A 24,463-nucleotide genomic window follows, 5' to 3' on the forward strand; every position below is an offset into this window, starting at 1 on the left:
TAGGAGAGCAAGCAGCAAATCCACACTCACACAGACACAGAGAACATAGAAAGGCAAAGAGACGCTCCAAGCTGATGAATCTATTGAAATTGCAGAGATTAAGGTGCTGCTTTTGGCAAGAACATTGCAGAGGGCACAGCATCTTTCACAACAGCACAAGATACAACCTCAGAAATGCGGAGTATCCCCTACAGCATCTTTGTGGCTATCAAGAAGTGTTGTGAATGGAGCGCAGCTTCTATTCAGGCAAGGCACAAATGCAAGCTTTGGGATAAGGCAACCGTGCTTGAAAGCTTTGACAAGCTTGGGACACAGAACTACCGTCATAAATTCCATGAGAATCTTTAAAGTTCTCAATTTCAGTTTAATGCAGGTATCTTTCAATTTACTAGAGAAGTTTCACCTGCTACTTACAATTTTAGGCAATTTTAGTTATCAAGATTTGAAATATTATAACAGACAAGAGTAATTTTTGCTTTTTCATTTAACAAAACCAATATAAACTGTAGAGATACCAGTATTTCTTTAACCATGCATTAGGATGGACTAAATTGTAAACAATATACATGTGAAAGAGGAGAATCAAAAGTCTGTGTACAGCTGTAACTTCACTTTGCTTCCTTAGTATTTTTCCAAAGGACTGAAATGTAAGGGTAATTGTAACCAACAAATCTGAGACCAACTGTAAAAGTCTGGCATGCAGTCTGTATTGCAAAAGTGCCTGCACCTCTGCAAGAAATGTTGATATAAATCACAGTAAATACTCACTGATGTAATTCAATAAAGCACACAAAAGCACTCTGACACAGTGTGGATTCAATCCTAAAACAACTCCTTTCTTGTACCCATTAGCTCTGCAATGATGAATTCATACAGCCTCCTGTTTGCTGCTGCTTATTAATGAAAAACATGAAATGGCATCACATAGATGAAAATCACACTGTTTTTACTGCAAGCCTATGCTAGGGAATGTCTCCCTGTTTTTAACATATATTTTCTGCTGGCCAACTTGCTGCTTCAGGAGAGTTTGCTGAACTGAAATCATTAGCCTTCATTTCATTAGATTAGAATATCTGTTTCTCTCCCATGCCTGTTTATTCCTTGGTTTGGCAAAATCCAATTTTTCAAATTGGAATTAATGCTCATAAAATGCTGCCCTCACCTCCCTGAAACTGAAATAACTTAATAGGGTTCTGACTGAAACGTTTCTGCCACAGATTACCCACTGTAACTCTGGATGACAACAGAACAGCAAGTGCAAAGGACTGCTCAGTTAAACCATAGCAAAGTCCAGACATTATCCAGTGTGTGATTATGGTGTTATTTATATGGCATAAAGTAAGGAGCATCAGGTGAAATCAAAGGTGACACAACAGAAATTGTCTGTTCATATTCAACACACACTCCAAGACCTGAAGGTGTGAGGGGACAAATGAAACTGAAAATTAGTCAGAGAAGCTTAGCGTCACAGTAACATCACAATGTCTGTGAAAACAAACCCTTATATGGAATAGTGTCTCTAAGGGAGATGGATAACAAACTAAACTAGCCAGCTTCATTTGAATGAAAATGCAAATACTTTTCTCCTGGCCATTTCTTGTGGGTGGCTCCATAGCAGTGGATATAAGTGCCTGCATTACAGGACCTGGTGTTTGCACAGAAAATGAAGAGTATTCCAGTGACAGACCTGTTATTGTAGAATGAGAAAAAATTCTGCATTCATATTTACAGCCTTTACACATTTTTGTAGTCCAACCAATTTAAAGACATATATAAAATGAGCATTGAATTAAGGACTTCTTTGCTCTGTCTGCTTCCTGGTAACCTGAAATACGGGGAGCAGGGCCTAAGTTTGAAAAGCTGTGTCAATACAATGCCAAAGGTTTCATTACCCTTTCTGGATTTATGTGTGTTTCTGTAAGCAGCTTGTCCTGGGTTGCAGTGTATTCTATTACCATCCTCATGAGCTGTTGAAACCAGATGGGGCAGTGTTTCCTTGCCTCCTCCTTCTGGACTATCTTTCTGTTAATGGCCCGTCAATGCCTTGCCCCATGACTCCCTCCGGACCATCTTCTGTTAATGAGCCCATCAACACCTGGCCTCATGACTCATCATCCCATTGTGAGATGCTCCACGCAGAAGGAGGAACCAAGCATTCCATCCTGGATATAATCTGAGATTCCGAACACCACAGACAACCTTTCCACTGGATTCCCAGAGGACAGGAGCTACACAGCCACCACTAGACCTTCTGAGGAAGAGCAGACCCTTCTACAGGATCACTGCTTCAACAGAACCACATCCACCACTTCAGGAGGACTGCAGCCACCATCTTATTGGACTGCTACTGCCGCCCTGACTAACAGGGTGTCAGGTTGTATCCTGACTCTGTCAGTCTGAACCAGTGTTTTCTGCCTTTTTTTTTGATTTCCCTATTAAATTGTTATTCTGACTTGGTGCCTCCCACTGGTTGGTTTTCAAACTAGTACACAGCTGATGCCTCAAGAAAAACAGGGCCAGACAGCCCTCTTTAAATAACATCTGGTGGGAAAAAAACCCCTAAGTTTTAATCAGGTGTTCTGCTAATCTCCCTTTGTGTGACCTGAGGGTCTTGGGTGTGAGTGTTTTGGCCCATCCAGGTGCCCAGGGCATGGCACAAGAACTTAACAATGGGCACAGGGACCTGTGGCCCGGCCAGGGGACCTTACACTCAGAGACAGGGCTGGAGCCGACGACCTCCAGACTCAGACTTCAAAGGTTGGACTCGATGATGTTGGAGGTCTTTTCCATCCTGAGTGGTTCTGTGATTCTGTGACTTTCCTGCCCTTAGGCTGTAAGGGTGTAAAAGCCCAGGGTTTCCTTTGTTCGGCGTCCCTACACGGAGGCAGCACCTCGAGCTGGGATTTTTTTTCTTTAGTTATTGCATCACGATTAAATTATTTTAAGGTTCTGGTCGTCTGAGCCTCTTCCATGGGAGACCTGGCGTGACTATGAGTGTGGGGGGCTGTGCAACTGCCAAGGACGGCTCGTGGATGGTCGGACAGGGAAGTTTCCCAAGAGTAGCTGCGTGCCGACCCCAGCAGCAGCAGCAGCAGAACGCCTACTCCGCCTCACTGCGACCCGGGGCGGAGGGTAGTGGAGCCAGCCGCGGGCTATCACGGACTCCTTGTGAAGAAACACCGGGAGAGCCAAGGCCTCTGCCCCGCGGCGAGGGGCGGTAAGAGCCCGCCGCCGGGGCCGCGCGAGGGCGGGCGGGGCGGCCCCCGGGCCGCCTCTGGGATCGATTTGTCGGCTCTCGCCAGCGGCCGCGGCGGCGAGGGCGCTAGCGATGGCGCTGAGCGGAGTGCGGGTGCTGGAGCTCGCCGGGCTGGCGCCCGCGCCGCTCTGCGGGATGATCCTCGCCGACTTCGGGGCGCAGGTGGTGCGAGTCGACCGCCTGTCCCAGTCCGCCGCGGCCCCCGACGTGCAGGCCCGCGGGAAGCGCTCCTTGGCGCTCGACCTGAAGCGGCCGCAGGGCGCCGCGGCGCTGAAGCGGCTGTGCGGCGGGGCGGACGTGCTCATCGAGCCCTTCCGCCACGGTGAGGGGCCGCGGCCGCCGGGGGACCGCGCCGGGGCGGCGCTGCGGCCGCGGCAGCCCGGCCTGGGCCGCGTGGGGCGGGCGAGAGGGTGAAGCTGTGGGGCCGCAGGGTGCGCTGCTGAGGGGCTCCCGCCAGTCTATGGCCTCTGCGAGACTGAGTGGGAAGCGGACAGGGAACAGCTTTGGAGGTCTATTTCCTGTGACTGGGTGACGCGTGCTTGTGGCGGATTTGTGCAGTGCAGCGCAGCAGCCATGTGAAACCGCAGGGAAGGGCCGCGGCCAGAGCTCAGATAGGGCCGTGCCCCGGGCCGGGCTCTGGACGAGCAGGAGCCGTGGATGAGCAGGAGGGTGTCCGAGCGCAGGGGTCACACCGAGCTTGGGGCTCTGGAGTAGCAGGAGGGTGTCCGAGCCGAGGGGTTATACCGAGCTTGGAGCCCTGGATGAGCAGGAGGGTGTCCGAGCCCAGGGGTCACACCGAGGTTGGGGCTCTGGAGTAGCAGGAGGGTGTCCGAGCGCAGGGGTCACACCGAGCTTGGGGCACCAATCCTGCGTGATGTCAGGCCTGCTGATAAAGTCCAGCTCACATTTGTAAGGTTGCCATGCAGGTCGGAGTCTGAGCTTACAATTCCTCTGAAGACAACAGATCTGACGTTGTGGTTATACATTTACAAAACACATATCCCAGGGAGATGAATGTAAGAGCAAGTGCTAAATAGAGTAGTATGATTCCCTTATACTGGGCCACTCTGATCCAGGATCAAAACCAGGTTGTGAACTACAGTCTTCATCTTCAAACATCGTATTTAATTTTAGGAAGTTGCTTTTCACAAACTAATAATTTCCTGCTAGTCTTAAATCTATTTCATGAAAACCTTTCTTGTGTTTTTGCAAGTACTTTATACTTTAAACATTAGGTTAAAAGTAAGGCAGATTCTTCAAATACTCAATTACGGAATTTTTCCATTTTTAAAAACTGTCTTTTAAAGAGAATTCATAGCTCATTTTTTATTTACAGTATGCATATTTACTAATTTACCACGTTTAGGGGTGCTTAACGTCTGATTTTCAGTAGCAAAACTGACGCTGTTTTAACAGCCATAGACTTCTCAGGTTGACCATGCTCACTTTGTTTATAAGCCATACACAGGCACTCACCTGATGGTTATGTCAGTATCCCCCAGTGTTTCTTGAGGATGCTGTTCTATTAGGAAAAATGCCATCAAGGTCAGGTTGGACAGGGCTCTGTGGGCACGAATCTAGTTGAAGATGTCTCTGCTCAAAGGAGGGGGTTGGACTAGGTGACCTTTACAGGTTCCTTCCAGCCCAAACCTCTGTGATTCTGTGATCGTCCTTTATTGAGGAGCTAGCTGAAGTGTTTTGGGAATGTTAAAGGCAGTTTAGAAATAGAAGACTTTATCAGCTAGACATCATGTGTTATGGACAGATTGTGTGTCACAAGTAATGTCTTTCATTTGGAAAACAGGGGTTTATTATTATTATTATTGTGTTTCTTACCTTAAAATTGTTTGTTTTATTCCCCAGGAGCTAAGCAAACAAAATGAAGAAGTTAAATTCCACTTCTTCTTTGTAGCTAATCTCCTGTTTTCTAGAGGATTTTTTTCCTTATGAAGTTTTGTTTACTTTAGTTTTATGGGCACTTGCCTTTTTTTTTTTTCCCCCAGCTGGAAATGCAGGCAATTTTGGAAATAGATATTGGGTTTTAAGGGCCTGTAAGTGAACTAGGCAAATCTGTGACCCATCATGAGGCTGGTGGAAAACAGTGAGAAGGTGAGGGTCCTAGTGGCAGAACAGGTTTTTTTAAGGCATATGTATCATTGACCTTACAACAGTGACTTTGTGACGCCACAGGGGCTATTTGTCACCCTGTTCCCACTTGTGCATTTGAAAACCATGCACTTTGCCAAATTTCACTGCTTTCTCCTTGGCAGTAATCACTTGCCACTGCCCAGTAATTCATGCAATAGAAGTGGATCTTAATGGAATTGAAGGTGTAGTAACATTATGGATTAGTTTTCTGAAACAAGCTGGAGTAATAGATTCTGGGGTGGAACAGGCACTGAAATTATGTTTTCCTTTCCATTTCAAAATGTGTTGCCCTGCAGTGCCATTATAGATCATAGGTCAAAGTCTGACCAAGCTACACTGAACCAATGAGAAAGTATCATTTATTTGCCATTCAAATTTCTTCTCTTCAAATCACTGTTTTAGGACAGCAGAATTAAAATTTTAACCTTGTTTTCTGTGAGTCCATGCTGATTCAATTTGTATTTCACTGATTTTTAAAAGTTACTTATTCTCTGCATTAAAAAAGAACACATTTATTTGCGTGTGGTTCCTGCAGCTTATCTATGGAATAGTGGCATGATCCATTCCCATCAGTGAGTTAAAAGTCACAGGAACACGAGGTACTGAGAAATGCTGAGGAAATTGTATTGCAGTGAAATACGGAAGAAATGTCAAGTGATTTTAATATGGAAAATGTAAGAGATTGCTCTTTCTCTTTTCTTCTTGTTTTACAAGCCTTTGGTGGCTTTCTCTCTCAACCAGTGGTGCATGGTTTTCTTTCAGTCTTTTGGTGAAGTAAAACAGGAAAAAAAGCTGAAAAACAAAACCGTAGAGCCTAATTTGCACTTGTTTTATATTTAAATTTTTGCAGTATGTTGGTGGTTCATAATGTTCATGTTGTAGTATGGATGCTGAAGTAGAATGTTCTACTTCATGAAGTGCAGTTGAGTTCTGCTGTTGTATAATTGAATCATTATGTTCTGAGTATTATTAAAATTAAATGTGAATTAGAATTCCTTGCTTTGTCTTTTTAAGGTGTCATGGAGAAACTTGGGCTTGGCCCAGAGGTCCTCCTACAGGAGAATCCCAGACTCATCTATGCTAGACTTACTGGGTTTGGCCAGACAGGAAAATATGCCAAGTCTGCAGGTCATGACATCAATTACGTGGCTTTATCAGGTAGGCTGTAAAATTTCCTGTTAAATAAAGTTTCTTTCCTCCCTTTAATCAAGACTCAAGAACTTGTTGAAAGCAGATAGCTCAAAATTTATCTGAGGTGCAGTCTGATGAATCAGCTGATCTGAAATGTCTCTGTTGGTGAAATGGGGCTTTCCTTTCACTGTGCTTTTCCCAGATGTTTTCAGTCAGCTCTGGCACTTGCTTAGCCCCTCTGTAAACTTCCTCACAAGTCAAAAACTGGTTAGAAGAAATGAGGGTGTTTTCTGCCAGGTTATTGAGGTGAAGCAGTTCATTAAGAGATCCAACCAGTCAGCACAAGAAAGGAGGAAACATTTACTGGACAGGCTGTTTGTTTTGCCAGCAGCAGCGAGCTGTTACGGGCTGGATCAGCATGTCTTCCCAGGCTGTACATTGTTTTCCTTCCTTTGTGCTACTCTCTCTGAATAAAGTATCAGAATATTTATCTGAAGAGAGGATTCAACATTTTCTTCAGGGCCCCTCTCCTACAAAATGTGTATACTTTATAGTCCTGAAAGGGCTGCAGATTATTTTGCGTGCTTGAGAGCAGATATTTTGAGCAAAGAAAAACTAGGTACCATAAGACAATTGAGCTCTTGTGCTTTTCTGCTTGTAAATATGTCTTCACTGATACCAACTGAAAGGAAGTAGGCTTCAAATAAAGTGGAAATGCTATAGTTCATTAAGGTGTTGTGGACATTATGCTGCTTTTAAGTGGTATGGTTTTACAAGTATGCAGTAGCAAACAGTAACAAAATTACCCAACTCTGGTGATGCTCATCCATGCATGGCCCTACCTCCTGCTCTTCACACTGCTTCTGTCTCTCATGCTTCTCTGAGCCTGTGAAGGAGGAGAGAAGGTGACCCAAAAGTTCTCGGCTTCCCGCTGGATAAAGCAGTTCTTTTAGACCCAGGAAAGGGCTGGAGCAGAGGCAGTGCAAACCTGGTGATCTGGTATCACCTACTATGTGGAGTCATAGTGGTGTGAAATTTAATTTCTTTAGGGGTGGGTTCAGTCTTCCTTCATGTGAAATTGTTAGAGAATAGAAAAAATTAAAGACAAAATGCCTTGTTTGAAACACGTCTGACTTCTTGACATGTCAAGAGGATTCCAAAATATTAGGGTATTTTTATTTGTTATTAGTGCAGGAAGTCAGTATAGAAACAGCATGGTTCATCCCTGCCTTAGTTTGTAGTACTTTCTGGTTTACAAATAGAGTGATTTTTTTTCTCTGGAGCTGATTTAGTCAGTAGTATTTTGGTTAGATATCTTCTTAAAATAATTTTGCTTGTGATTTCACAGACCAAGATTTTCTGTTTATTAAAAGGAAATAGAACAAGGTGTTTGAGAGGTGTCATTCCTCAAAAATGAGATATCATATTCTGAGTATTTTCCTAATGAGCTTTGGCTTCCTTTAACTAAAAAATGGCTTGTGTTAGGAACTCTTGAGAAGTTAGTATATTAACCTGCTGGTGCCTGTGACAACTTCTGGACTATTAAAAGGAAGGTTTTACATAGCAACAGGGGTTTTACTCTTGCACTACAGGATTTGGAAGTCTCTTATGCTGTGCAGTCCATTGCTTGCATGTAGGAAGAACATTAGCTAACTAAACAGTGCATCAGAACCATGCAATTCTCAGGAAATTCTGCCCATGTATTCTGCAAGTCTCAGGCCATACACATAGAGGGATGATCGCACTGCAGTTTCTTGCTTGCCCAAACGGAATCACTGTGAGGCAACTATAAAGAGTAAGGTCACAGTAAAGAGGTTGTTCAGGATGACAGGGAAATGCTAACAAGTTCAAAGCTCTGGCTGAGGTAAATTAGCTTAGCCTTTGCTCTAATTCCTTTCATTTCTGCATAATTGCTGGCATAAACATAGGTTCCCTGTGTTTACATTGCATGCAATCAGAGATAACCTTTCTGTGCTAGTTACCTGTTCTTTTTATATGCAACCTTTTTTTCCCCCAAACATAGTTGGAGAGGGAGGGTAGGACTGAAGCAGAGTTGTCAGTGTGAGACCCTTTGTTATGATTATTATTTCGTTGGTTATGTGCACCTGTACCTCTGCATTTTTACTTTAAAATATTCAAAGAAGAACAATTTACCAAAGTTGCTTTGAGACACGTTCGTAATGTCTCTTATGGGCAAGATTCAGTGCATGTAGAAAGTACTGATATAGAATTATTGCTCACAAGGTTGGGTTTTTTTGTAAAATTTGATCCCTCTATAGCCAAAATATCAACGTTTATCTATGAGACTTTTGTTAATCTCTTTACATCTTCATGTAATGTGATTCATATCACTTAATGTGATTTCGTATATTTTTATTCTTTTAAAGAGTAACTATTAGCTAAGACATAGCCAAGCAGAGATAGAAAACATTAGAAGATTGCTTTATCCCTTATTTATTTGCATAGATTGAAAAGAATGAAACTTTAATTATAGAAATGAATGCTTATAATTAATTTTATGCTTATCCTTGCTTTGTTTTCTCTTCTATCAGGTGTGCTGTCAAAGCTGGGTAGAAAGAATGAAAATCCTTACGCACCCGTAAACCTTCTGGCTGATTTTGCTGGTGGAGGTGTCATGTGTGCAATGGGCATTGTTATAGCCCTCTTTGAACGTGCCAGATCTGGCAAAGGGCAGGTCATTGATGCAAGTATGGTAAGTTTGGTCTCGAGGAACATGGGGTTTCTTAGGTTTGCTTGGGTTTTCTCCTGCTGTAAATCTGTTAATGGGAGGACATTGGAGCTATTCATAAGGTTTAAAATTGAGATTTGGGAAAGTGATCTCATAAAATGGCCATTCCTTCACATGCAAGCATTTTTCATTAATCACTGCTGCCATAACATCCTTATGACATGGAACACGTACTGCAACCTCCCCCCTCTCCCTGCTTTTGCCCATCTGCCTTCTTCACAGAGTATTACCGCAGGCCTGGGCCCTATGTCCCGCAGCCATAGGGAGGAGGAGGAGAGAAGATCCAGCAGGCAGGAATTGTGCAGCAAGATTGATTTATTTAATTGTTTTACAAATTCTTTTATAGACTTCTTTCTTCATAGTCTAATTGGACAAAGGATCAGCCACCCCTTGGGGTGATTGGCTAAAATCCTAAAACATCCATTGTCAAAATATACCATATACCACTATACCATAAGCAAGACTTTTCAAGGTTGCAGGTGGCTTGGTTGTTTACATAATGGTACCTCTTCTGTGAGAGAGAAAAGTCTCTCACAGACTTAGAAAATAGCAAGAAAATCCTTGCTAGCAGCATTTTTGTATCTACAACAGAGTATTAGCTATATATGTTTGAGGAATAAGTGTGGTGTGTGGAGATAGGGCGTATAATAAACAATTGGCGTACTGCATAACAGCAAAAATGACAATACTGTTAAAATAAAAACTTGCATTAGCTTTATTCAAGACACATCTTCTTACAAATTTGTGACAGGGCATATCTTGCTAGAAGCACTGTTTCCTGGGATAGTTACACTGCCATGGATCATTGCCAAGAAGTCAATTTCCTTTTCAAAAAAAAACCCAATTCACTTTGTGAATGTGCTGTAAAATAAATTAAAGGCTAAATTATCTTAATAATGAATACTATGGATTTCTTTTCCATAGGAGGCTACCCACTTACACACAGCAATACTTATTTACATTTATCCTTGAAACTTATGTTATCTGCAAGCGTTGTTTCTCTCTTGTTCTCCTGTTTTTAAAGAGTATTGCAGTTAAAATCTGACTTCCCTTTGAGGCATTGTACAGTGAAGGCTAAGGTTCTGCTGTAAATATAAACTGAAAAAAAATTACATTAGTTGAAATGAATCCCTTTGTTGAAGTGGTCTTGAAGAGACTAGAATAGCAAGAGATGTTGGATTTCTTGACTTCAGTAAGTTTTTGACAAATTCACATCATGTTCTCAGAAGCAGTCCATGGCATTATGGTCTAGATGAAAATTTTATGGGAACAGTGCAAAACACGACTAGTTTTTAGTAGTTGATTGTCAAAATGAAAAACTTAACAAGTGCAGTTCTATAGGTGTTTTTTGGGTTTTTTTCTGTGTTTTCTCCAGCAAGCTGAATGATGGATGAGCAATTGTGTTTAGTAAATTTACAGATGATACACATATGTGAAGGACTGCAAGTGTGTTGGACTTGGATTAGAATTGAAAATGACCTTTTCAGATTGGAGCAGTGACCTGAAAAAAATTGGCTGCAATTCATGGACGTTGCTGCTCTGTAGTCCTCTGTGGGCAGAAGCAATTTGCTGCACAAATGCAGTGAGAGAACAGTTGGCTAAAGTACAATCCTGGGGGTTTGTAGTAGTCACAAGCTGAACATGAGTCAACAATATCATGCTGTTACAAAACACATACATACTGTATTAGGATGTATTAACAGGAAATAGAGTCATCAAAGTTTCTGAAGCAGTTATTCTAACCTATTCAATGTTTATGAAGTCTCAGGAAAATAATGTTTCTGATGCTGACCATCATATTTCAAAGATAAAAATGAAAATAATGAACACTTTCATTACTATGAAAATAATTTGAGGAAGTCCATGTAGCACAACAAAAATTATGACTCTAAAAACATGACCTAAAAGAAGAATTTAAGGAGATTGTGTATTTGTGAAAGAAAAACCATCGAGAATTGTGACAAGTCTTCAAATATTGAAAAAGATACTTCTTGTAGTTTATAGTATTACCAAATTTTCCTTATCATACTTCAGAGAATTAAAAGAATTTGTTAGAAGAAAATCAGTTAAGTCTGCTAATGTTCTAATGAAATTTGTAGCTCATTTGGAGTGGAATGTGTTGTGGGGTTTTCTAAGCCCTTAAAAATTGTCTCTTCTAATTATTTCTTGTCTCATCATGATTGTGGGATTTACAGTTCCCTGCTGATGTGCCTGGTGACCTGTGAAGTGGATGGAATATTGTCCAGTATCACAGGATGTGCTTTACCTGGCATTTGGTCATATTCCTTATTTGTTGAATAAACTTTCAGTGACATGGTTGATGAAGATCCTTCGTGCATCAGCAGCAGCAAAGACAATTAAATTGACTGAGTGGATGAGCCTGTTTTTACACCTAAGTTTTTTTTGTGAAAGAACGTATTTTTAAAATCACAACACTGCAGCATTTCAGCTGTTTTATTTTAACTTTTTTTTTTTTTAATAGACCCATTACTTAAGCTGTTGTACAATTTAGGTAGTCTGAATACGTTAATGACTCGGACACATGGTAGGATTTTCTACAGTAGAAATTGCACTGTGCAAGAAGTAGACACTGGGTCCTGCATTTCATCTGTCTTGTCTCAGAAGAATTAAGTGACTGGCCTGAATTGATTCCTGCTGGTCACTGTCTCTTCTCATTGACTCTGCAGGAATCATGGCTATCCTACAGGAGGCCAGGTAGTTGCCACGTGGAGTGGACACTGCAATGTGACACAGAAGGCACAGTTGTACCTCTGCATTCTTGCACCACACTGGTACAGAGGCATGTGAGTCAGGGCCACAGTTTGGGTTCACTACATCAGCCACAGAACCTTCTGCTGACAGTAGGCATCTGACTGAGTATAAGTCACTCTTTGTGAAAAGATAGCCACAGGAAAGGACGCTGGTAATGATCACTTGCATAATAGTCTCATGGCAGGAACATTTAGCAGTCCAACAGAAGACTGAGGTTCTAGGTTTTTCTCAGCCTGGAGGTATTCAAAACCAAAACTCCCACATCCTAGAAGCCTTCATCAGTCACGAGGATAAAGATTAGGTTGGTGTAGATTCATTCTCACTTCTGTTTGAACTCTTTTCAGTCTACAGAAAGAACAGAAGGCTTGGGGAGCAGACGGGTCACCCAGTGGCATGGCCTCTGGATTCTTGTGCCTGCTTCAGAGACTGCAGATGTTTTTAACATGAGGGAGACATTAACTGAAACCCACAACTGTTACTATAATAATTCTGCAGTTAGACTTAAGTGGAGTCTCCCCATGTTGTTCTCATGTTGTAAAAGAGGGTGACTGCATTAGTGGGTGTGTGGTGCTATTTTTACATGCCTTTGGAGGTCTGGTGTAGATGTTAAGATACTTCATTTACTTGCCTCTGAATTGCAGTGGGCCTCAGGCAGAACCTAGCTGTCCAGTTGCCCAGACAGGGATATTTCTCAAGTCTCTATACCAGTCAAGAACAGATGTGCTGTTTTATTTTAAGTGTTTCCAGGGTAAGTAGCACGTAGGTATTGTACAGGTGCTAAGAGTTTTATCAGCCCTGAAATCTAATTTTCAATTAGGGCTTATTCTGATACTTTCCCTGTCTTTTATTATCCTTACTTTCAGTACTTTTTGTGTAATATTATTTGTTCTTAATATGAGCAATGCAAGATCAGATCATTAGTAAAACAAACTTTATTTTAATATCCTTGCAATAATTGTGCCGATACATAGATGAAGGTATACAGTATTTTCTCATATGAAAGTACTTTAATTGACTTTGACAGTGAGGACAGAGGTATTCCTGTCCTTGAAGCAGTACTAGGAAAGAGCCCAAGTAACACACATTAAATTAAGAAGCCTTCTTGACTGCATACTTCAGCAATTTGCATGTTTTAAATTCTTGCTTAGAAAGGTATAAACTAATAGATCTTCCTACATGAATATTTAGTAGCCTTTTGTTTTGGTATGGTATCTGTGCTTGTCTATATAGACAATATTAGGTTAGTTTCACACAGCTGAAAATGCATGAATCAAGTGATACTCAGAATAATACAGCTCAGATTTTAATCTGTTCTACTGGAATGTTTGTGGCCATACACTGTTAACTGGATTATCTTCACTTACAGTACTTTCAATACAGTTGAAAAAAATTAATTGTGCTGATGAGCAAAACTAGGATGTGATTTTGCTTGAAAGACTGGTACAACCTTGATAATTATTGAAAGCCTGAACAAATTTTCATCTGGTTGTACTCCACATAGACAAAATTTTGAGGAGCAAGTTGAAATGGGATTAATCATGTTTTCTAGGGCTGTATTCATTAGACCCTTGACTATGTAGAGATTACTTTGCTCTGGGTGTATAGCTGCCAGTGATCACAGTGGGAGAATAGTTTTTTTTTAACTTAGTGTTGGAGATTTGATTTGATTTCCTTCAATTTTTCTTCTAAAAATAGCAGTCTTCCTGTAATCAGTATATTTACAGAAGATAAAAATTTGGTATTTATAGGACTGGTACAGGCATCTTGTTTTCCAGAGGTTTGGAAGACATTGAGCTGTCAGATGCTTTATGTTGTATAGAGCCAAGGAGCTTGTCCCATCCCTTGAAATTACTCACTCATTGTGAATGTCTAATGACTCTAAACTTGCTAAATGAGGAAACTATGTGCATTGAAAGTACATTGTCCATCTGAAGCTGCCTTACTACATTTATGCTCTTTCTTAGTCTCTAATTCTAGATGATTTCACAAGTGCAGTATAAACAGTAATGGAAAATTTAAGAAATGAAACTGCTTACCAGAGATTCTGTCATTAAATATCTTAGCAAAGGGCAGAACTGCTAGTAGTTTTTGTTGGTTTTTTTATACCGAATTTAGGTAACATGCCAACTAATTTACTGGAGCTTTTATGTTTTTTTTTTCTCTAAATCTTCAAGGTAGAAGGAGTAGCATACCTAAGTTCTTTTCTGTGGAAATCACAAAATTCGGGATTGTGGAGCCAACCTCGAGGTGAAAACCTGCTAGATAGCGGTGCACCTTTTTATGAAACCTATAGGACCTCTGATGGAAAATTCATGGCTGTTGGTGCCCTTGAGCCTCAATTCTATAACCAGTTAATAAAAGGTGAGTAGGTTGGAGCAGTTTTTTCGTAACAGCAAAGCATGATTGAGTGCATTCTTTAATAGTTGATTTTGATTCATGATACGTGGTTATGTGATTTCTTTGTAAAAGCCAAACACTTCCTGAAGCTAGTTGGATGGTTGTGTAGCTGTTTAATTGACTTTCTTTTTCTAGCAATTAATTAATTTCCTATTCACCCTCAGCAACTACACTTAAATTGCAAGTTTTCTTTTGGAGTTACTGTAATGGTAGTCTGTGATGTGACTGGAGCACTGAACAACTTTTCTGGAAATCACTTTTTTCAAATGATTGTGAATCTACTTTAAAAATGAGACCTAATTCTTTGATATTGCAAATAGAATTTCAGGCAATTTTGGTTATTTGTACTATAATTAGAAAAAACAAACCTATTTAAATTGTTTCTGGAAGGAGTGATGACTGAAAGTAATTAATAGTATTTCTTGGTAGAAAAAAAATTTGTGGAAGCAAATTCTGCTTTAGTAATTAATTTCCGCCACACAATTTCAGAGCGCTTTTGGTGTTTGGCTCTGGATATAATATTTATATTTGACTAAGACTCTTTAAATATTACTATAAATCACAATTTATCTCTTCGAGAAATTAGAATGGGTTATGCAAAATATTTAACTGTATGAAATAAAACCAGAAATTTTCAGGTGCATCTTTACCTCTGAACTGGTTGTGTGCTTCAAGCTTTTTATAAGATGGGCTCTTAACTTCTTACTGGTTATTTAATTTAAATTTTTTTTCTATTGTGCTTCTTCAGTAGTTTGCCATGTTTTCCATACAGAATTTATGAAAACATAAAAAATTCATTAAATAATTTTGTATTTATTCTTTTCTTCATTGTACAGAATATGAAGGCTATAAGAAGTTCTCAATTTAATTTTAGTTTTGCTTAATGAGTTGAAGGAATGTCAACAAAGGATTCCTAAAGTGGATATACCCAGTGTTACGTGAAGCACTTTTGTCCATGGGTGACTCCCATGGGGCCAGTCTTTGCTCAGTGAGTGTGTCAGGGGAGTCGTTCCTTACTCTTGCCCAGTCTCTTTCCCACTGATTATTCCTTGAGTTGTGGCATTTTTTGAATTGTATCCTTGCTACAATTTGTACTGGTTTTGGCTGGGATAGAGCTAAATGTCTTCACGTTAGTTTGCGTGGGGCTGTGATTTGGATTTGTGCTGGAAGCAGTGCTGGTAACACAGGGATGTTTCAGTTATTGGTGAGCAGCTCTTGCACAGCACTTGAGGACTTTTCTTCTCCTCACCCCACTCCACCAGCGAGAAGGCTGGAGGTGCACAAGAAATGGGAGGGGATCACAGCCAGGGCAACTGGCTCAGCTGACTACAGGGACGTTCTGTACCACAGGACACTGTGCTCAGCAGTAAAACTGGAGGGGAAATTGGTGGGTGGTCACTGTTCAGGGACACGCTAGGCATAGGGCAGTTGACTGTGAGCAATTGTTTTCATCTGCATCTCGTGTTTTTCTTGTGTTACGGGGTTGTAAGGTGGGGCATGCCTTCGGTGAGCAGGATCCCAAAGAGAGAGCTTGTTCTTTATGCTTTGGCTTTGTTTTCTTGCAGCCTGTGGTGCTCCCCAAGATCTTGCCCAGCTGTAGCTGTGAATGGCTGCTTCTCTTGTAGCTTAACAAAGGCCATGTAATTGTGAGGAATATCTAAATTGATACATGCTGCTACATTAAATACATGAGGAAGGCTCTTGGACTCAGGGACATGTCCAGCATTATGTTGGACAGACCAGATGTCAAGTTTGGAAATGCCATGTTCTTGGCTGAAGAAGATGGTACTTTTTGTCTCTAATTGTCCTAAGAGTAACTTGTTTGTGAACTGCGGTTGTAAGCAACTTGATCTTGAAAAAGATCATTCCACATTGATTATTTGCAGTTCTTTGAAATGTTTTTTTTGTCTGATCCCCTGAGATTTTCTTGCTTGTGTGGGAGCTGGAAAACAAAAGTAAATATAAAACTCTATCAAAGTAAAATGCAAGCCCTTGCTCTGGGAGTTAGGTAATTTGGAATTCCTAAAATAATTTCAGGGAGAATGCTTGTATTAAATACAAAGCAAATGAGAAAAAAATAAAGCTGCATACTCAAATACCCGTATGTTTGGCTTAAGTGACCAAACACTGGCCTGCAGTATTTTATTCTTTGGAGACTAAGTTGAATCACACTTAAGCTACAGGACTGGGATAGATTCGGTACTTGTTCAAAAACCCCCCAAAATTCTGCAATGGTGTCTGGCTCTGTTTGTGACTCTTTTTCTCAGTGAACTTTCTCTGGACAGTCCTGCCTTGTATTGATCATTGTTATGGGGCAAGACTTGGGCTTTTTTCTCTCAGCCATTATCTACAGAGGTTATCTACAGAGAAGGTTATCTACAGAGAAGCCTCTGATGTATGAAACCAGTGGCCAGGTGATAAAACATGGTCACTGATGGTCTCTGTCTTCTTTAGATAACTCTTTACTGAGGAAGATGCTAAAATTCTGCTTTTCTTTTAGTTGTTTCTGAGAAATTTAGAGCATAAAGTTAGAGCAGCAACTCTGAATTCTTCTGCTTATGCTGTGGCACCCAAATTGGACAACTATTTTCGTGTTTGAAAGTATTCCTTGTGCTTACAATGCAGAGAAGTTGCTTGATTTTAACAGCTGAAGTTTCAAACATAGTTATTCCAGCAATGCAGAACTGGTGTGTATCCACTTCTAAGTAGAGAATAACTGCAATCATTGTTGCATATGTTTCAGTCTGTTTCTGCCATATTTAAAAAATCCAGCAAACATACTTCAGTCTTTGAGGAAATTTTGCCTTTTGCCTTTAATTGTATCACCACCTTTTCTTGTGTACACTCGGTGCGTTTTCTTTGTTTGTTTTGTAAAAGTGTAGTGTTTAAAGTAAATGACCAAACTCAAAATTTTCTCCCAGTATTGAATTTAAGGTAACTGGTCTTCTGTCATTGTGTTTAAGGTGCATATCGTGATCTGTTCAGATTTTCACATAGGAAATATTTATTCCTTTCAGTACTGGGGTTTCAATCTTTCTGAAGCAATAGTGCACAAAATTAGAACAGCAGAACCTTCTTGTGACTTAGGGATTATTTCCTTTCTGAGATACCTATTGCAGAAATTAAGTTCAGAATTTAAGCCTTTAAATATTGTAGGGAAGAAAAAGGTGCCTTTGAGAACTGTACTGCTCTTTCACAAACCTGAGGAGCTTTGACTTAGGCTGAGTTGTCTGTTCCAGGCATTGACTCCAGCTTTGATGTGGGTTTAAAATGGTATGTTCCAGTTGCAATTTCCATAATTTCATTTCATTCCTTTTGTCTATATATCTGGTCAGCTCTGCTGGTGAAGAATTTGGTGCTGTTCCAAATAAAATATATTCAAAAACCACTTGATGGCTCTCTGTCCGTATTCAGAGGGTAGATTACTTTTGCCACTACTGTAGAATGAGAGCACAAGGATTCGGGTGTTGCAGATGCCAGCTGGAGATTTAAAGACTGCAGAATTGAGAAAGCAGTGTGATTTCTGAACCATTTGTCCCTGCTCACAGAATTCTGCTTAGCCAAAGCAGAACTGATTTCCTTTTCATTTTGGTTCACTTCAGTGTTTCCCTGCAGAATTCCTGCAGGAACCCAGTGCTGGACCCAACTGCAATTAATGACATGGTGAGGAAAGTTCTTAAGGAGTCTGCAGAGGGAAACTAAATTTAAGAAAATAGAGCATATTAGTTTGAGAAGATTGTTGGCTTTGTAGATTGTGCTCTGCAGGGAAAATTAAGTTTATGCTTGCCAGAAAATCATTAATTAAATAAATAAAGGCTTTGTGAGAAACTGAAGCTATGTAAAATAGATGCAGTAGAGAAGTATTTTGGGTTCACTGTTGATTGCTTGCTATTAACAAGCAAGCTGTAGTCCTTTTGCAGGTATTAATTTTATTACTACAAAAATCAGACAATAAATAGCTAAAATGTCTTATGAAAAATCTGTTGTAAGAAACATTTGCTACTAATGTTAAGCCTTAATCTTTTGACAGAAAGAGACAGAATGTCTTTGAACTGACCTGTGAATTGCTTCTGCAGGTTTGTTTTGTTTTTTAGCAGTAGGTGCTTAGTATGGCTGCAGCCAGGCTACAGGGGGCATGAAAAACATAGTAAATACTGTGGAAGAGATGAGAGTAAAGGTTTGATTCTGAGTTATGTGGTGTAAAGTCAGTTACACAGGGTGAACTTAGTGTCCACTTACATTGATGTGGAAAACACTGACAGTCACTAAAGTCCTGAACTTCAAAGTGTAGCCTGCTGAATGTGCAGCTCTGGCAGATGTGCTGGCTCCTGAGAGATGAGGAGTACTGCTTCAGTACTCCTATACTGTATGACTTCAGTTTACAAAGAGAAGGAAAAAATTAGGAAGCAATTAAAAAACATCATTATAAAGGATTTCCATAGGGCTCTCCATTTTGTGATTGTGAAGTATTGTGTACTGTATTAAAAATCTGCTGGTAAACTGAATGCAATATCACATTGTTATTGAGACATGTAACATGGAGAAACAGTTTCCTCATTATGTTTTAGACTCAGTTATACATAATGTTATATTTTATTTTAATTTACTTATTATGATAAGGCTTAAATATTGTACAAATACTGTAGAGGGCCAGGCTCTTGCTGCGTCAAAACCTTTGCAATTATGGTAATTAAGCATGTCAACTTGGAGTACAGCTATAGATGCATTTGCAATGAGGCCTGGTAGTACTGTGGGCCTGATCAACCATTTGCTGAACTGTCACTTTCTAAAAAATTATTTAGTTGCAGGAATGTTGAGCAGAGAAAACACTTTACATAGTGTAAATGTTAGTTTAATGAAAATTCACTACTCTCTTGGAATATTCTGAAATTCAATTCCCTCTCACAGTGAGAACAAGTTTTATTTAGTCAGAAAAAGCACAATGGCATTCACCTTACAGCTGTTGTTTGGGCCACTATTAAGGTTTCCCATACTAGCTGATTTTATTCAGTCATGTTACTACAACATAATTTCAAAACTACTCTGCTATGACCATACATGTTTGAAAAGAAAATTAGCAAGTTCAACCAAGAAAATCCTGAACAAAACTCTGCTTTTAAAATAGTATGGCTGAAGTAATATAAAAAACTGTTTCAATTTCTGACATACCAAAGCAGCTTCACTGATTTATATAATGAATTTTGCTGGTTTCTTTCTCTTGAAATAGGTACCTGATTTTACTAGAGTTTCTCTAAGAAGTTCTGTAGCAATAGAGATTTCAGTTTGCTGCATCAATAAATGATATATTTGGGGATATATGTCAATAAAGCTGTAGTATTTGAAGGACATTTAAAGCTATATCATTATAGGGAGACAATTTTTCGTTGTTCAAAAATAATTTCAAAGCTGTACTAGAGTAGGTTGACTGGGCTTTTCCATACAAAAAAATCCTAGATGAAACTTTGAACAAAAAACTTGGAACTAAGTTGTGATTGCTTTATAAGATATTCTGTGCAAAAGATACTTTGGTTATGATTACGTTGAATGAAGCCTGTCCTCCTGTGGTATCCCATACGATTCTGTGCCATGTAATAGTTTCCTTGTTGAGTCAGTCACTCCTGCTCTGATACTGCTCATCTGCACCACAAATGGCGAGCACAAGCTGGAAAATGAGGAGCTGTAGTGCTTAAATGTTCATGCTATTTAAAGTTGAAGTCTTCAGTGGTAAGCAGAAAATGATCATGTAATATTAAATTCCAGGTTCTGCATATTGTTCTAGTTTGCCAGAGTGTGTGCAGTGAGGCTCAGCCAACTTCCCATCTGCCACGATCATCAAAAATAACTGTAATGGGATAATGGTAGAGCTCTGCTCACGTTGGACTGGCTGCTAGAAACCAAGCCATAGTTTTTCATAAGAAAACAAGTACTGTGTAACGAAGTTTCCACTTGACAAGATTTCATACATTGAGTCAGAAGCTCAGGTAGTGTGTTTTTAATTAGCTGTACATATTGTGGAAGGTAAATTTGTCTCAGCTCATAGTTCATAAGTAAACTGTACTGCACTGTTTGTGGTATTCTAGTGGAATACTTTGAAAATCAATAATAAAATTAATTTTGAAAATATTTCTAGCTTTTATTTAATCATGATGTTCAAGCAGTATGAGTTATCTTCAGCTGATCTCTTTTAGGATGACATGAATGGTTATGGACACCAGAGTGTAAATTCAGTGATTTAAGGTGCACATGGCTTGGTAAAACCGTAAGGACTGATGTTTACCTTATAGTATCATTTATCCTAGCATCCACAGGCATTTCTAATAAGATGTGAAAATACTTATTTAGTCTTTGACTGTGATGAATTTCTCCTGAAAGTGAACAACTGCAAGGCTGTGTTTTTGAGTCTGGAGATTGGCAATTTCTGTGTGTTTTCCTTTGAAGTACCAAAGTACAATTTCAAAGCATGTATTCATTTCCAAAACTACTGTTTAAGAATCTTGTGATCAACAGTGAAATTCTTAAATACTGTGTTATACTGGGGGAATCTCTGGGCTCCAAGAAGTGCATATTGTGCAGATTATGAACGGAAGAAAGGACTTAAGGAGCAGAAGAATAGGCATTATCTCCCTTTCTTCTCCCTGTATGTTTCAGCAGCAATATGTCTACCCCACTCAGTGATAATGAAGTCGTAAAAAGACAAGATAGGTGTTTCCTGCCTATGTACAGCTAAAGACAAGAGGAGGTCTGTGTGAATTCTGCCTGCAAACAGTCCTTTATTACTCAAGGCGGTTAACAGTTAGTCTAATTACCAATCTAATACCAGATAACCAAAAATACAACAAAGAATGCTGAAAATTCAGTTTTGCAGAGCTCTACATTTTCTCTGCCTTTCACAGGTTTTCTAAGAAGCTCCCTTTTTTTGTTACTTGTGAAGTATTATGATGATAGTTGTTCCCTAGTCTTCCTGATTTCTCAAAGTCTTTCTTAACCCTGCTTTTTCTGAATTTCTTCTCCTTCAATGTATCACTTCTGATTCCTATTTGGTCTCATATACTCTGCTTATACCCCTGTACTATCTCAATTTTGAAGGTGTCGTTCAATTGCCTTTTCTCTTTCTTGTTTTTTACCTCCTTTTTGAGATAATCTCTACAAGAAGCCATAGAAATTCTTGCATCTCCTTGAAGTAGGAGAATGAGAGTAGAGACTGCAGAGAGCAAAATCCATGAGAACAGAAAGATACAGGAAACTGGCAGTGCAACAGAGATGTAAGCTCCCCAGTAGGAAGGGATGTGGTGCTTAGTTCAGGGATAGACCTAGGACTTGCTTAGCACAGGAAATTTTCTTTACAAGCCCTGTGTGCCCATGCTTTGCTCTCGTGTCTCAGAAGAGATGTGCTTATTGCATATCTGGGTATCTGGGTGTCCTTGCGACTAAGATGGAAAGCAGAGTTATTGAGCAGTTAGGGAGTGAAAGGGCTGTGGGAATTGCAGTCTGGTAGGTGTGCTGGAGCAGCGGGAGCAGGAGATACTGCTGCAGCCTGTTCGGAGAGTGGAGTGAAGAAGCAGGTCAGTCAGCCTCCAGGCACCTACAGCTGAGCTGCCATATGCACATTGAGCTGGGCACATCCATCCACACCATCTCATCTGTGGCATAGAAATAACCCCATCATGTTGAACTTCAAACAGTGTAGCCTGCTGAATGTGCAGCTCTGGCAGATGTGCTGGCTCCTGAGAGATGAGTGTATTGCTGTAGTCCAGGACGCATTCAGCAGATTTCTGTGTTGCTACTGCCGGTAGAGAATATGATACCTATTATAGAAGCTGTTCTCAGGACATTGCTACATCTAGGCAGCTGCTGCTTCTGTGAAGTGTTTATACAAATGAGTGTTTATTATATGTACTTACTTAAAAGGCTGTAGCTGATGCAGTTTAGTCTAATTGCAAGTATCATAGAGCATTTTATTCCTCTGCTCCCTGCCTTGCACAGATACCCAAGTAAAGTTCAAAGTGACTTTAGTATTGCCTTCAGAGTAGTATCTTCTTGAGGAATATACTTAGTTGTGGGAAGCACTTAGTAATTTATCTAAGCCACACTAGAGTTAAACTTTGCTTTTCTCCTTTCAGGTCTTGGGCTAAATTTAGATGAACTCCCCGCTCAGATGAGTTTCTCCAACTGGCCTGAAATGAAGAAAAAATTTGCATCCATATTTGCACAGAAGACACAGGCTGAGTGGTGCAGCATATTTGATAGCACTGATGCCTGTGTGACCCCTGTTTTATCCTTCGATGATGTTGCCTCACATCAGCATAACAAAGAAAGAAGTTCTTTTATCAAAAATGATCAGGGAGAGATAAGTCCTAGACCTGCTCCTGTTCTGTCAAGGACTCCTGCTGTTCCATCATGTGAAAGAGATCCTTTTATAGGAGAACACACAGAGGAGATACTTCTAGAATATGGGTTTACTAAGCAAGAGATTGCTAAACTTTATTCTGATAAAGCAATAGAATTCAAGAAGCCAAAAGCTAATTTATAATCTCTTGACTATGCATATCAGATAAATTTCAGGCTGATACAGTAAGCTTTTATGCTTTAAAATTGAATTATCTGACAAATAAATGTTTGCATAATATTGCTTTTAAATAATACCTATTTTTTAAATTATTGACAAATTTAATTTGAAGACAGTGGGACTTAAGTACTTGTGTACCTGGATGATCTGCTGGCTAGAATGAAATTGTAATTGTGTTCTGAAGATCAAGACAGTTTGCTTGGTAAGCACCTGTAAGTTCTCAGAATGTTTGTTTAAATATTGTATCCTGTAGTTTGATTCTTTTAATTTTTGGTTATACCACTGGTTGTTAATACATGGTGTAATTACCTGAAAGCAATTCTTTTAATAAAATATAGTTATATTCTTTCTAAATGAGTGATTGTGTTTATTCATGAATTAGGAGGGTTTTTTTCCTCTATTCTATCATACTCATTAATTTGCTTTATCATGCCAAAACTGTGGTCTAACTAATACTATTCTCTTTTGTGCTGCTGCAGAGCTATTATCTCAAAGTTAATCTATTTAACAGCCTGGCTACATTTTCTCAATGCAGTCTCCTGATTATATTACATTTAGAATATCAGCTTGGCTAGAAACTAAATTCAGAATTAATTTTTTTTTGTTTTTAAAATACCTGCTAACTAATAAACCTTTCATCTCCTTATGGAAGAATGGTAGGCAGCTTTGCTGCACAGGTTTTAAACAATGGTTGTTGCATGTCTGTTTTCATTTCCTTCAAACTTAAGCTGTCAATTGAAACCATCTCTTTCAAGGCAAAAGAAAATCTGCTTTTAAAAAGAATTAGTTATATGGCATTAATACAGTATTCTGTAGTCCAGTGTGTGAGGAATTACGACATGAAGGCTTGGGGTTTTTTTGATAATTTTGTCTATGTTTCGCTGAAGATTGGTTTGTTGGTTACAAAGGCTTCCAAAGCTGAGGTGTACTTTAGCTCATTTTACATGTGTCATGGCAAAAATGTCAACATTATTACCATAAAAAAACCTTTTACATTCTACTACATAAATACTTGCCTGGAAGCATGAGTTATCTGGTACGTCCTGGCAAGTTGTCTAAACCATCGGCAAAAGCACCTTAAGTTTCCAGCTGATCATCAGTCTAGTGTAAGTTACTGAATATTATACACTGTTACCAGAGGATTTGACAATTTTCTTAGTCCCAGATGTATCTGATTGTGTTGGAGAAAAATCAGCGTTGTCAAATGTAATTTCCATTGTACAAAAGTTTTGAAACTGAAATTACTGACATCAATTTAAAACCTCATGTTGCTTCAGTGTAGGTTGGATCAGCTGCCTCACTCAGGTGCCCAATCCTGAAAGCTACAGTTTGAGTAATGTCGCTACAGGTTTTCCTTAAGGCCTTCCCCTGGCAGGTAAGACTGTTTAAAAAACCCATGTCTAAGTGATCCTAATATCCGTTGTTTTCAGAAACCAAGAAAATA

General features: G+C 39.7%; 1 protein-coding gene across 1 annotated transcript; it reads left to right on the top strand.

The window, feature by feature from the left end:
* Window positions 1-3,277: 3,277 nt before the first annotated feature.
* On the top strand, window positions 3,278-23,373 carry AMACR (alpha-methylacyl-CoA racemase). Its single transcript, XM_039566987.1, has 5 exons — window positions 3,278-3,578; window positions 6,419-6,562; window positions 9,088-9,248; window positions 14,231-14,417; window positions 22,574-23,373. The coding sequence occupies exons 1-5, from the start codon at window positions 3,329-3,331 to the stop codon at window positions 22,981-22,983; spliced, it is 1,152 nt and encodes a 383-aa protein (XP_039422921.1). The 5' UTR covers window positions 3,278-3,328; the 3' UTR covers window positions 22,984-23,373.
* Window positions 23,374-24,463: the final 1,090 nt, after the last annotated feature.

This window comes from Corvus cornix, chromosome Z, assembly GCF_000738735.6.
Source record: "Corvus cornix cornix isolate S_Up_H32 chromosome Z, ASM73873v5, whole genome shotgun sequence".
Lineage (NCBI taxonomy): Eukaryota > Metazoa > Chordata > Aves > Passeriformes > Corvidae > Corvus > Corvus cornix.

Excerpts from the sequence above, each read along its gene's own strand:
- AMACR (XM_039566987.1), top strand. The coding sequence starts at position 3,329 with ATGGCGCTGAGCGGAGTGCGGGTGCTGGAGCTCGCCGGGCTGGCGCCC. Across the intron at positions 3,579-6,418 it reads CATCGAGCCCTTCCGCCACG|GTGTCATGGAGAAACTTGGG; the intron begins GTGAGGGGCCGC and ends TGTCTTTTTAAG. Across the intron at positions 9,249-14,230 it reads AGGTCATTGATGCAAGTATG|GTAGAAGGAGTAGCATACCT; the intron begins GTAAGTTTGGTC and ends TAAATCTTCAAG.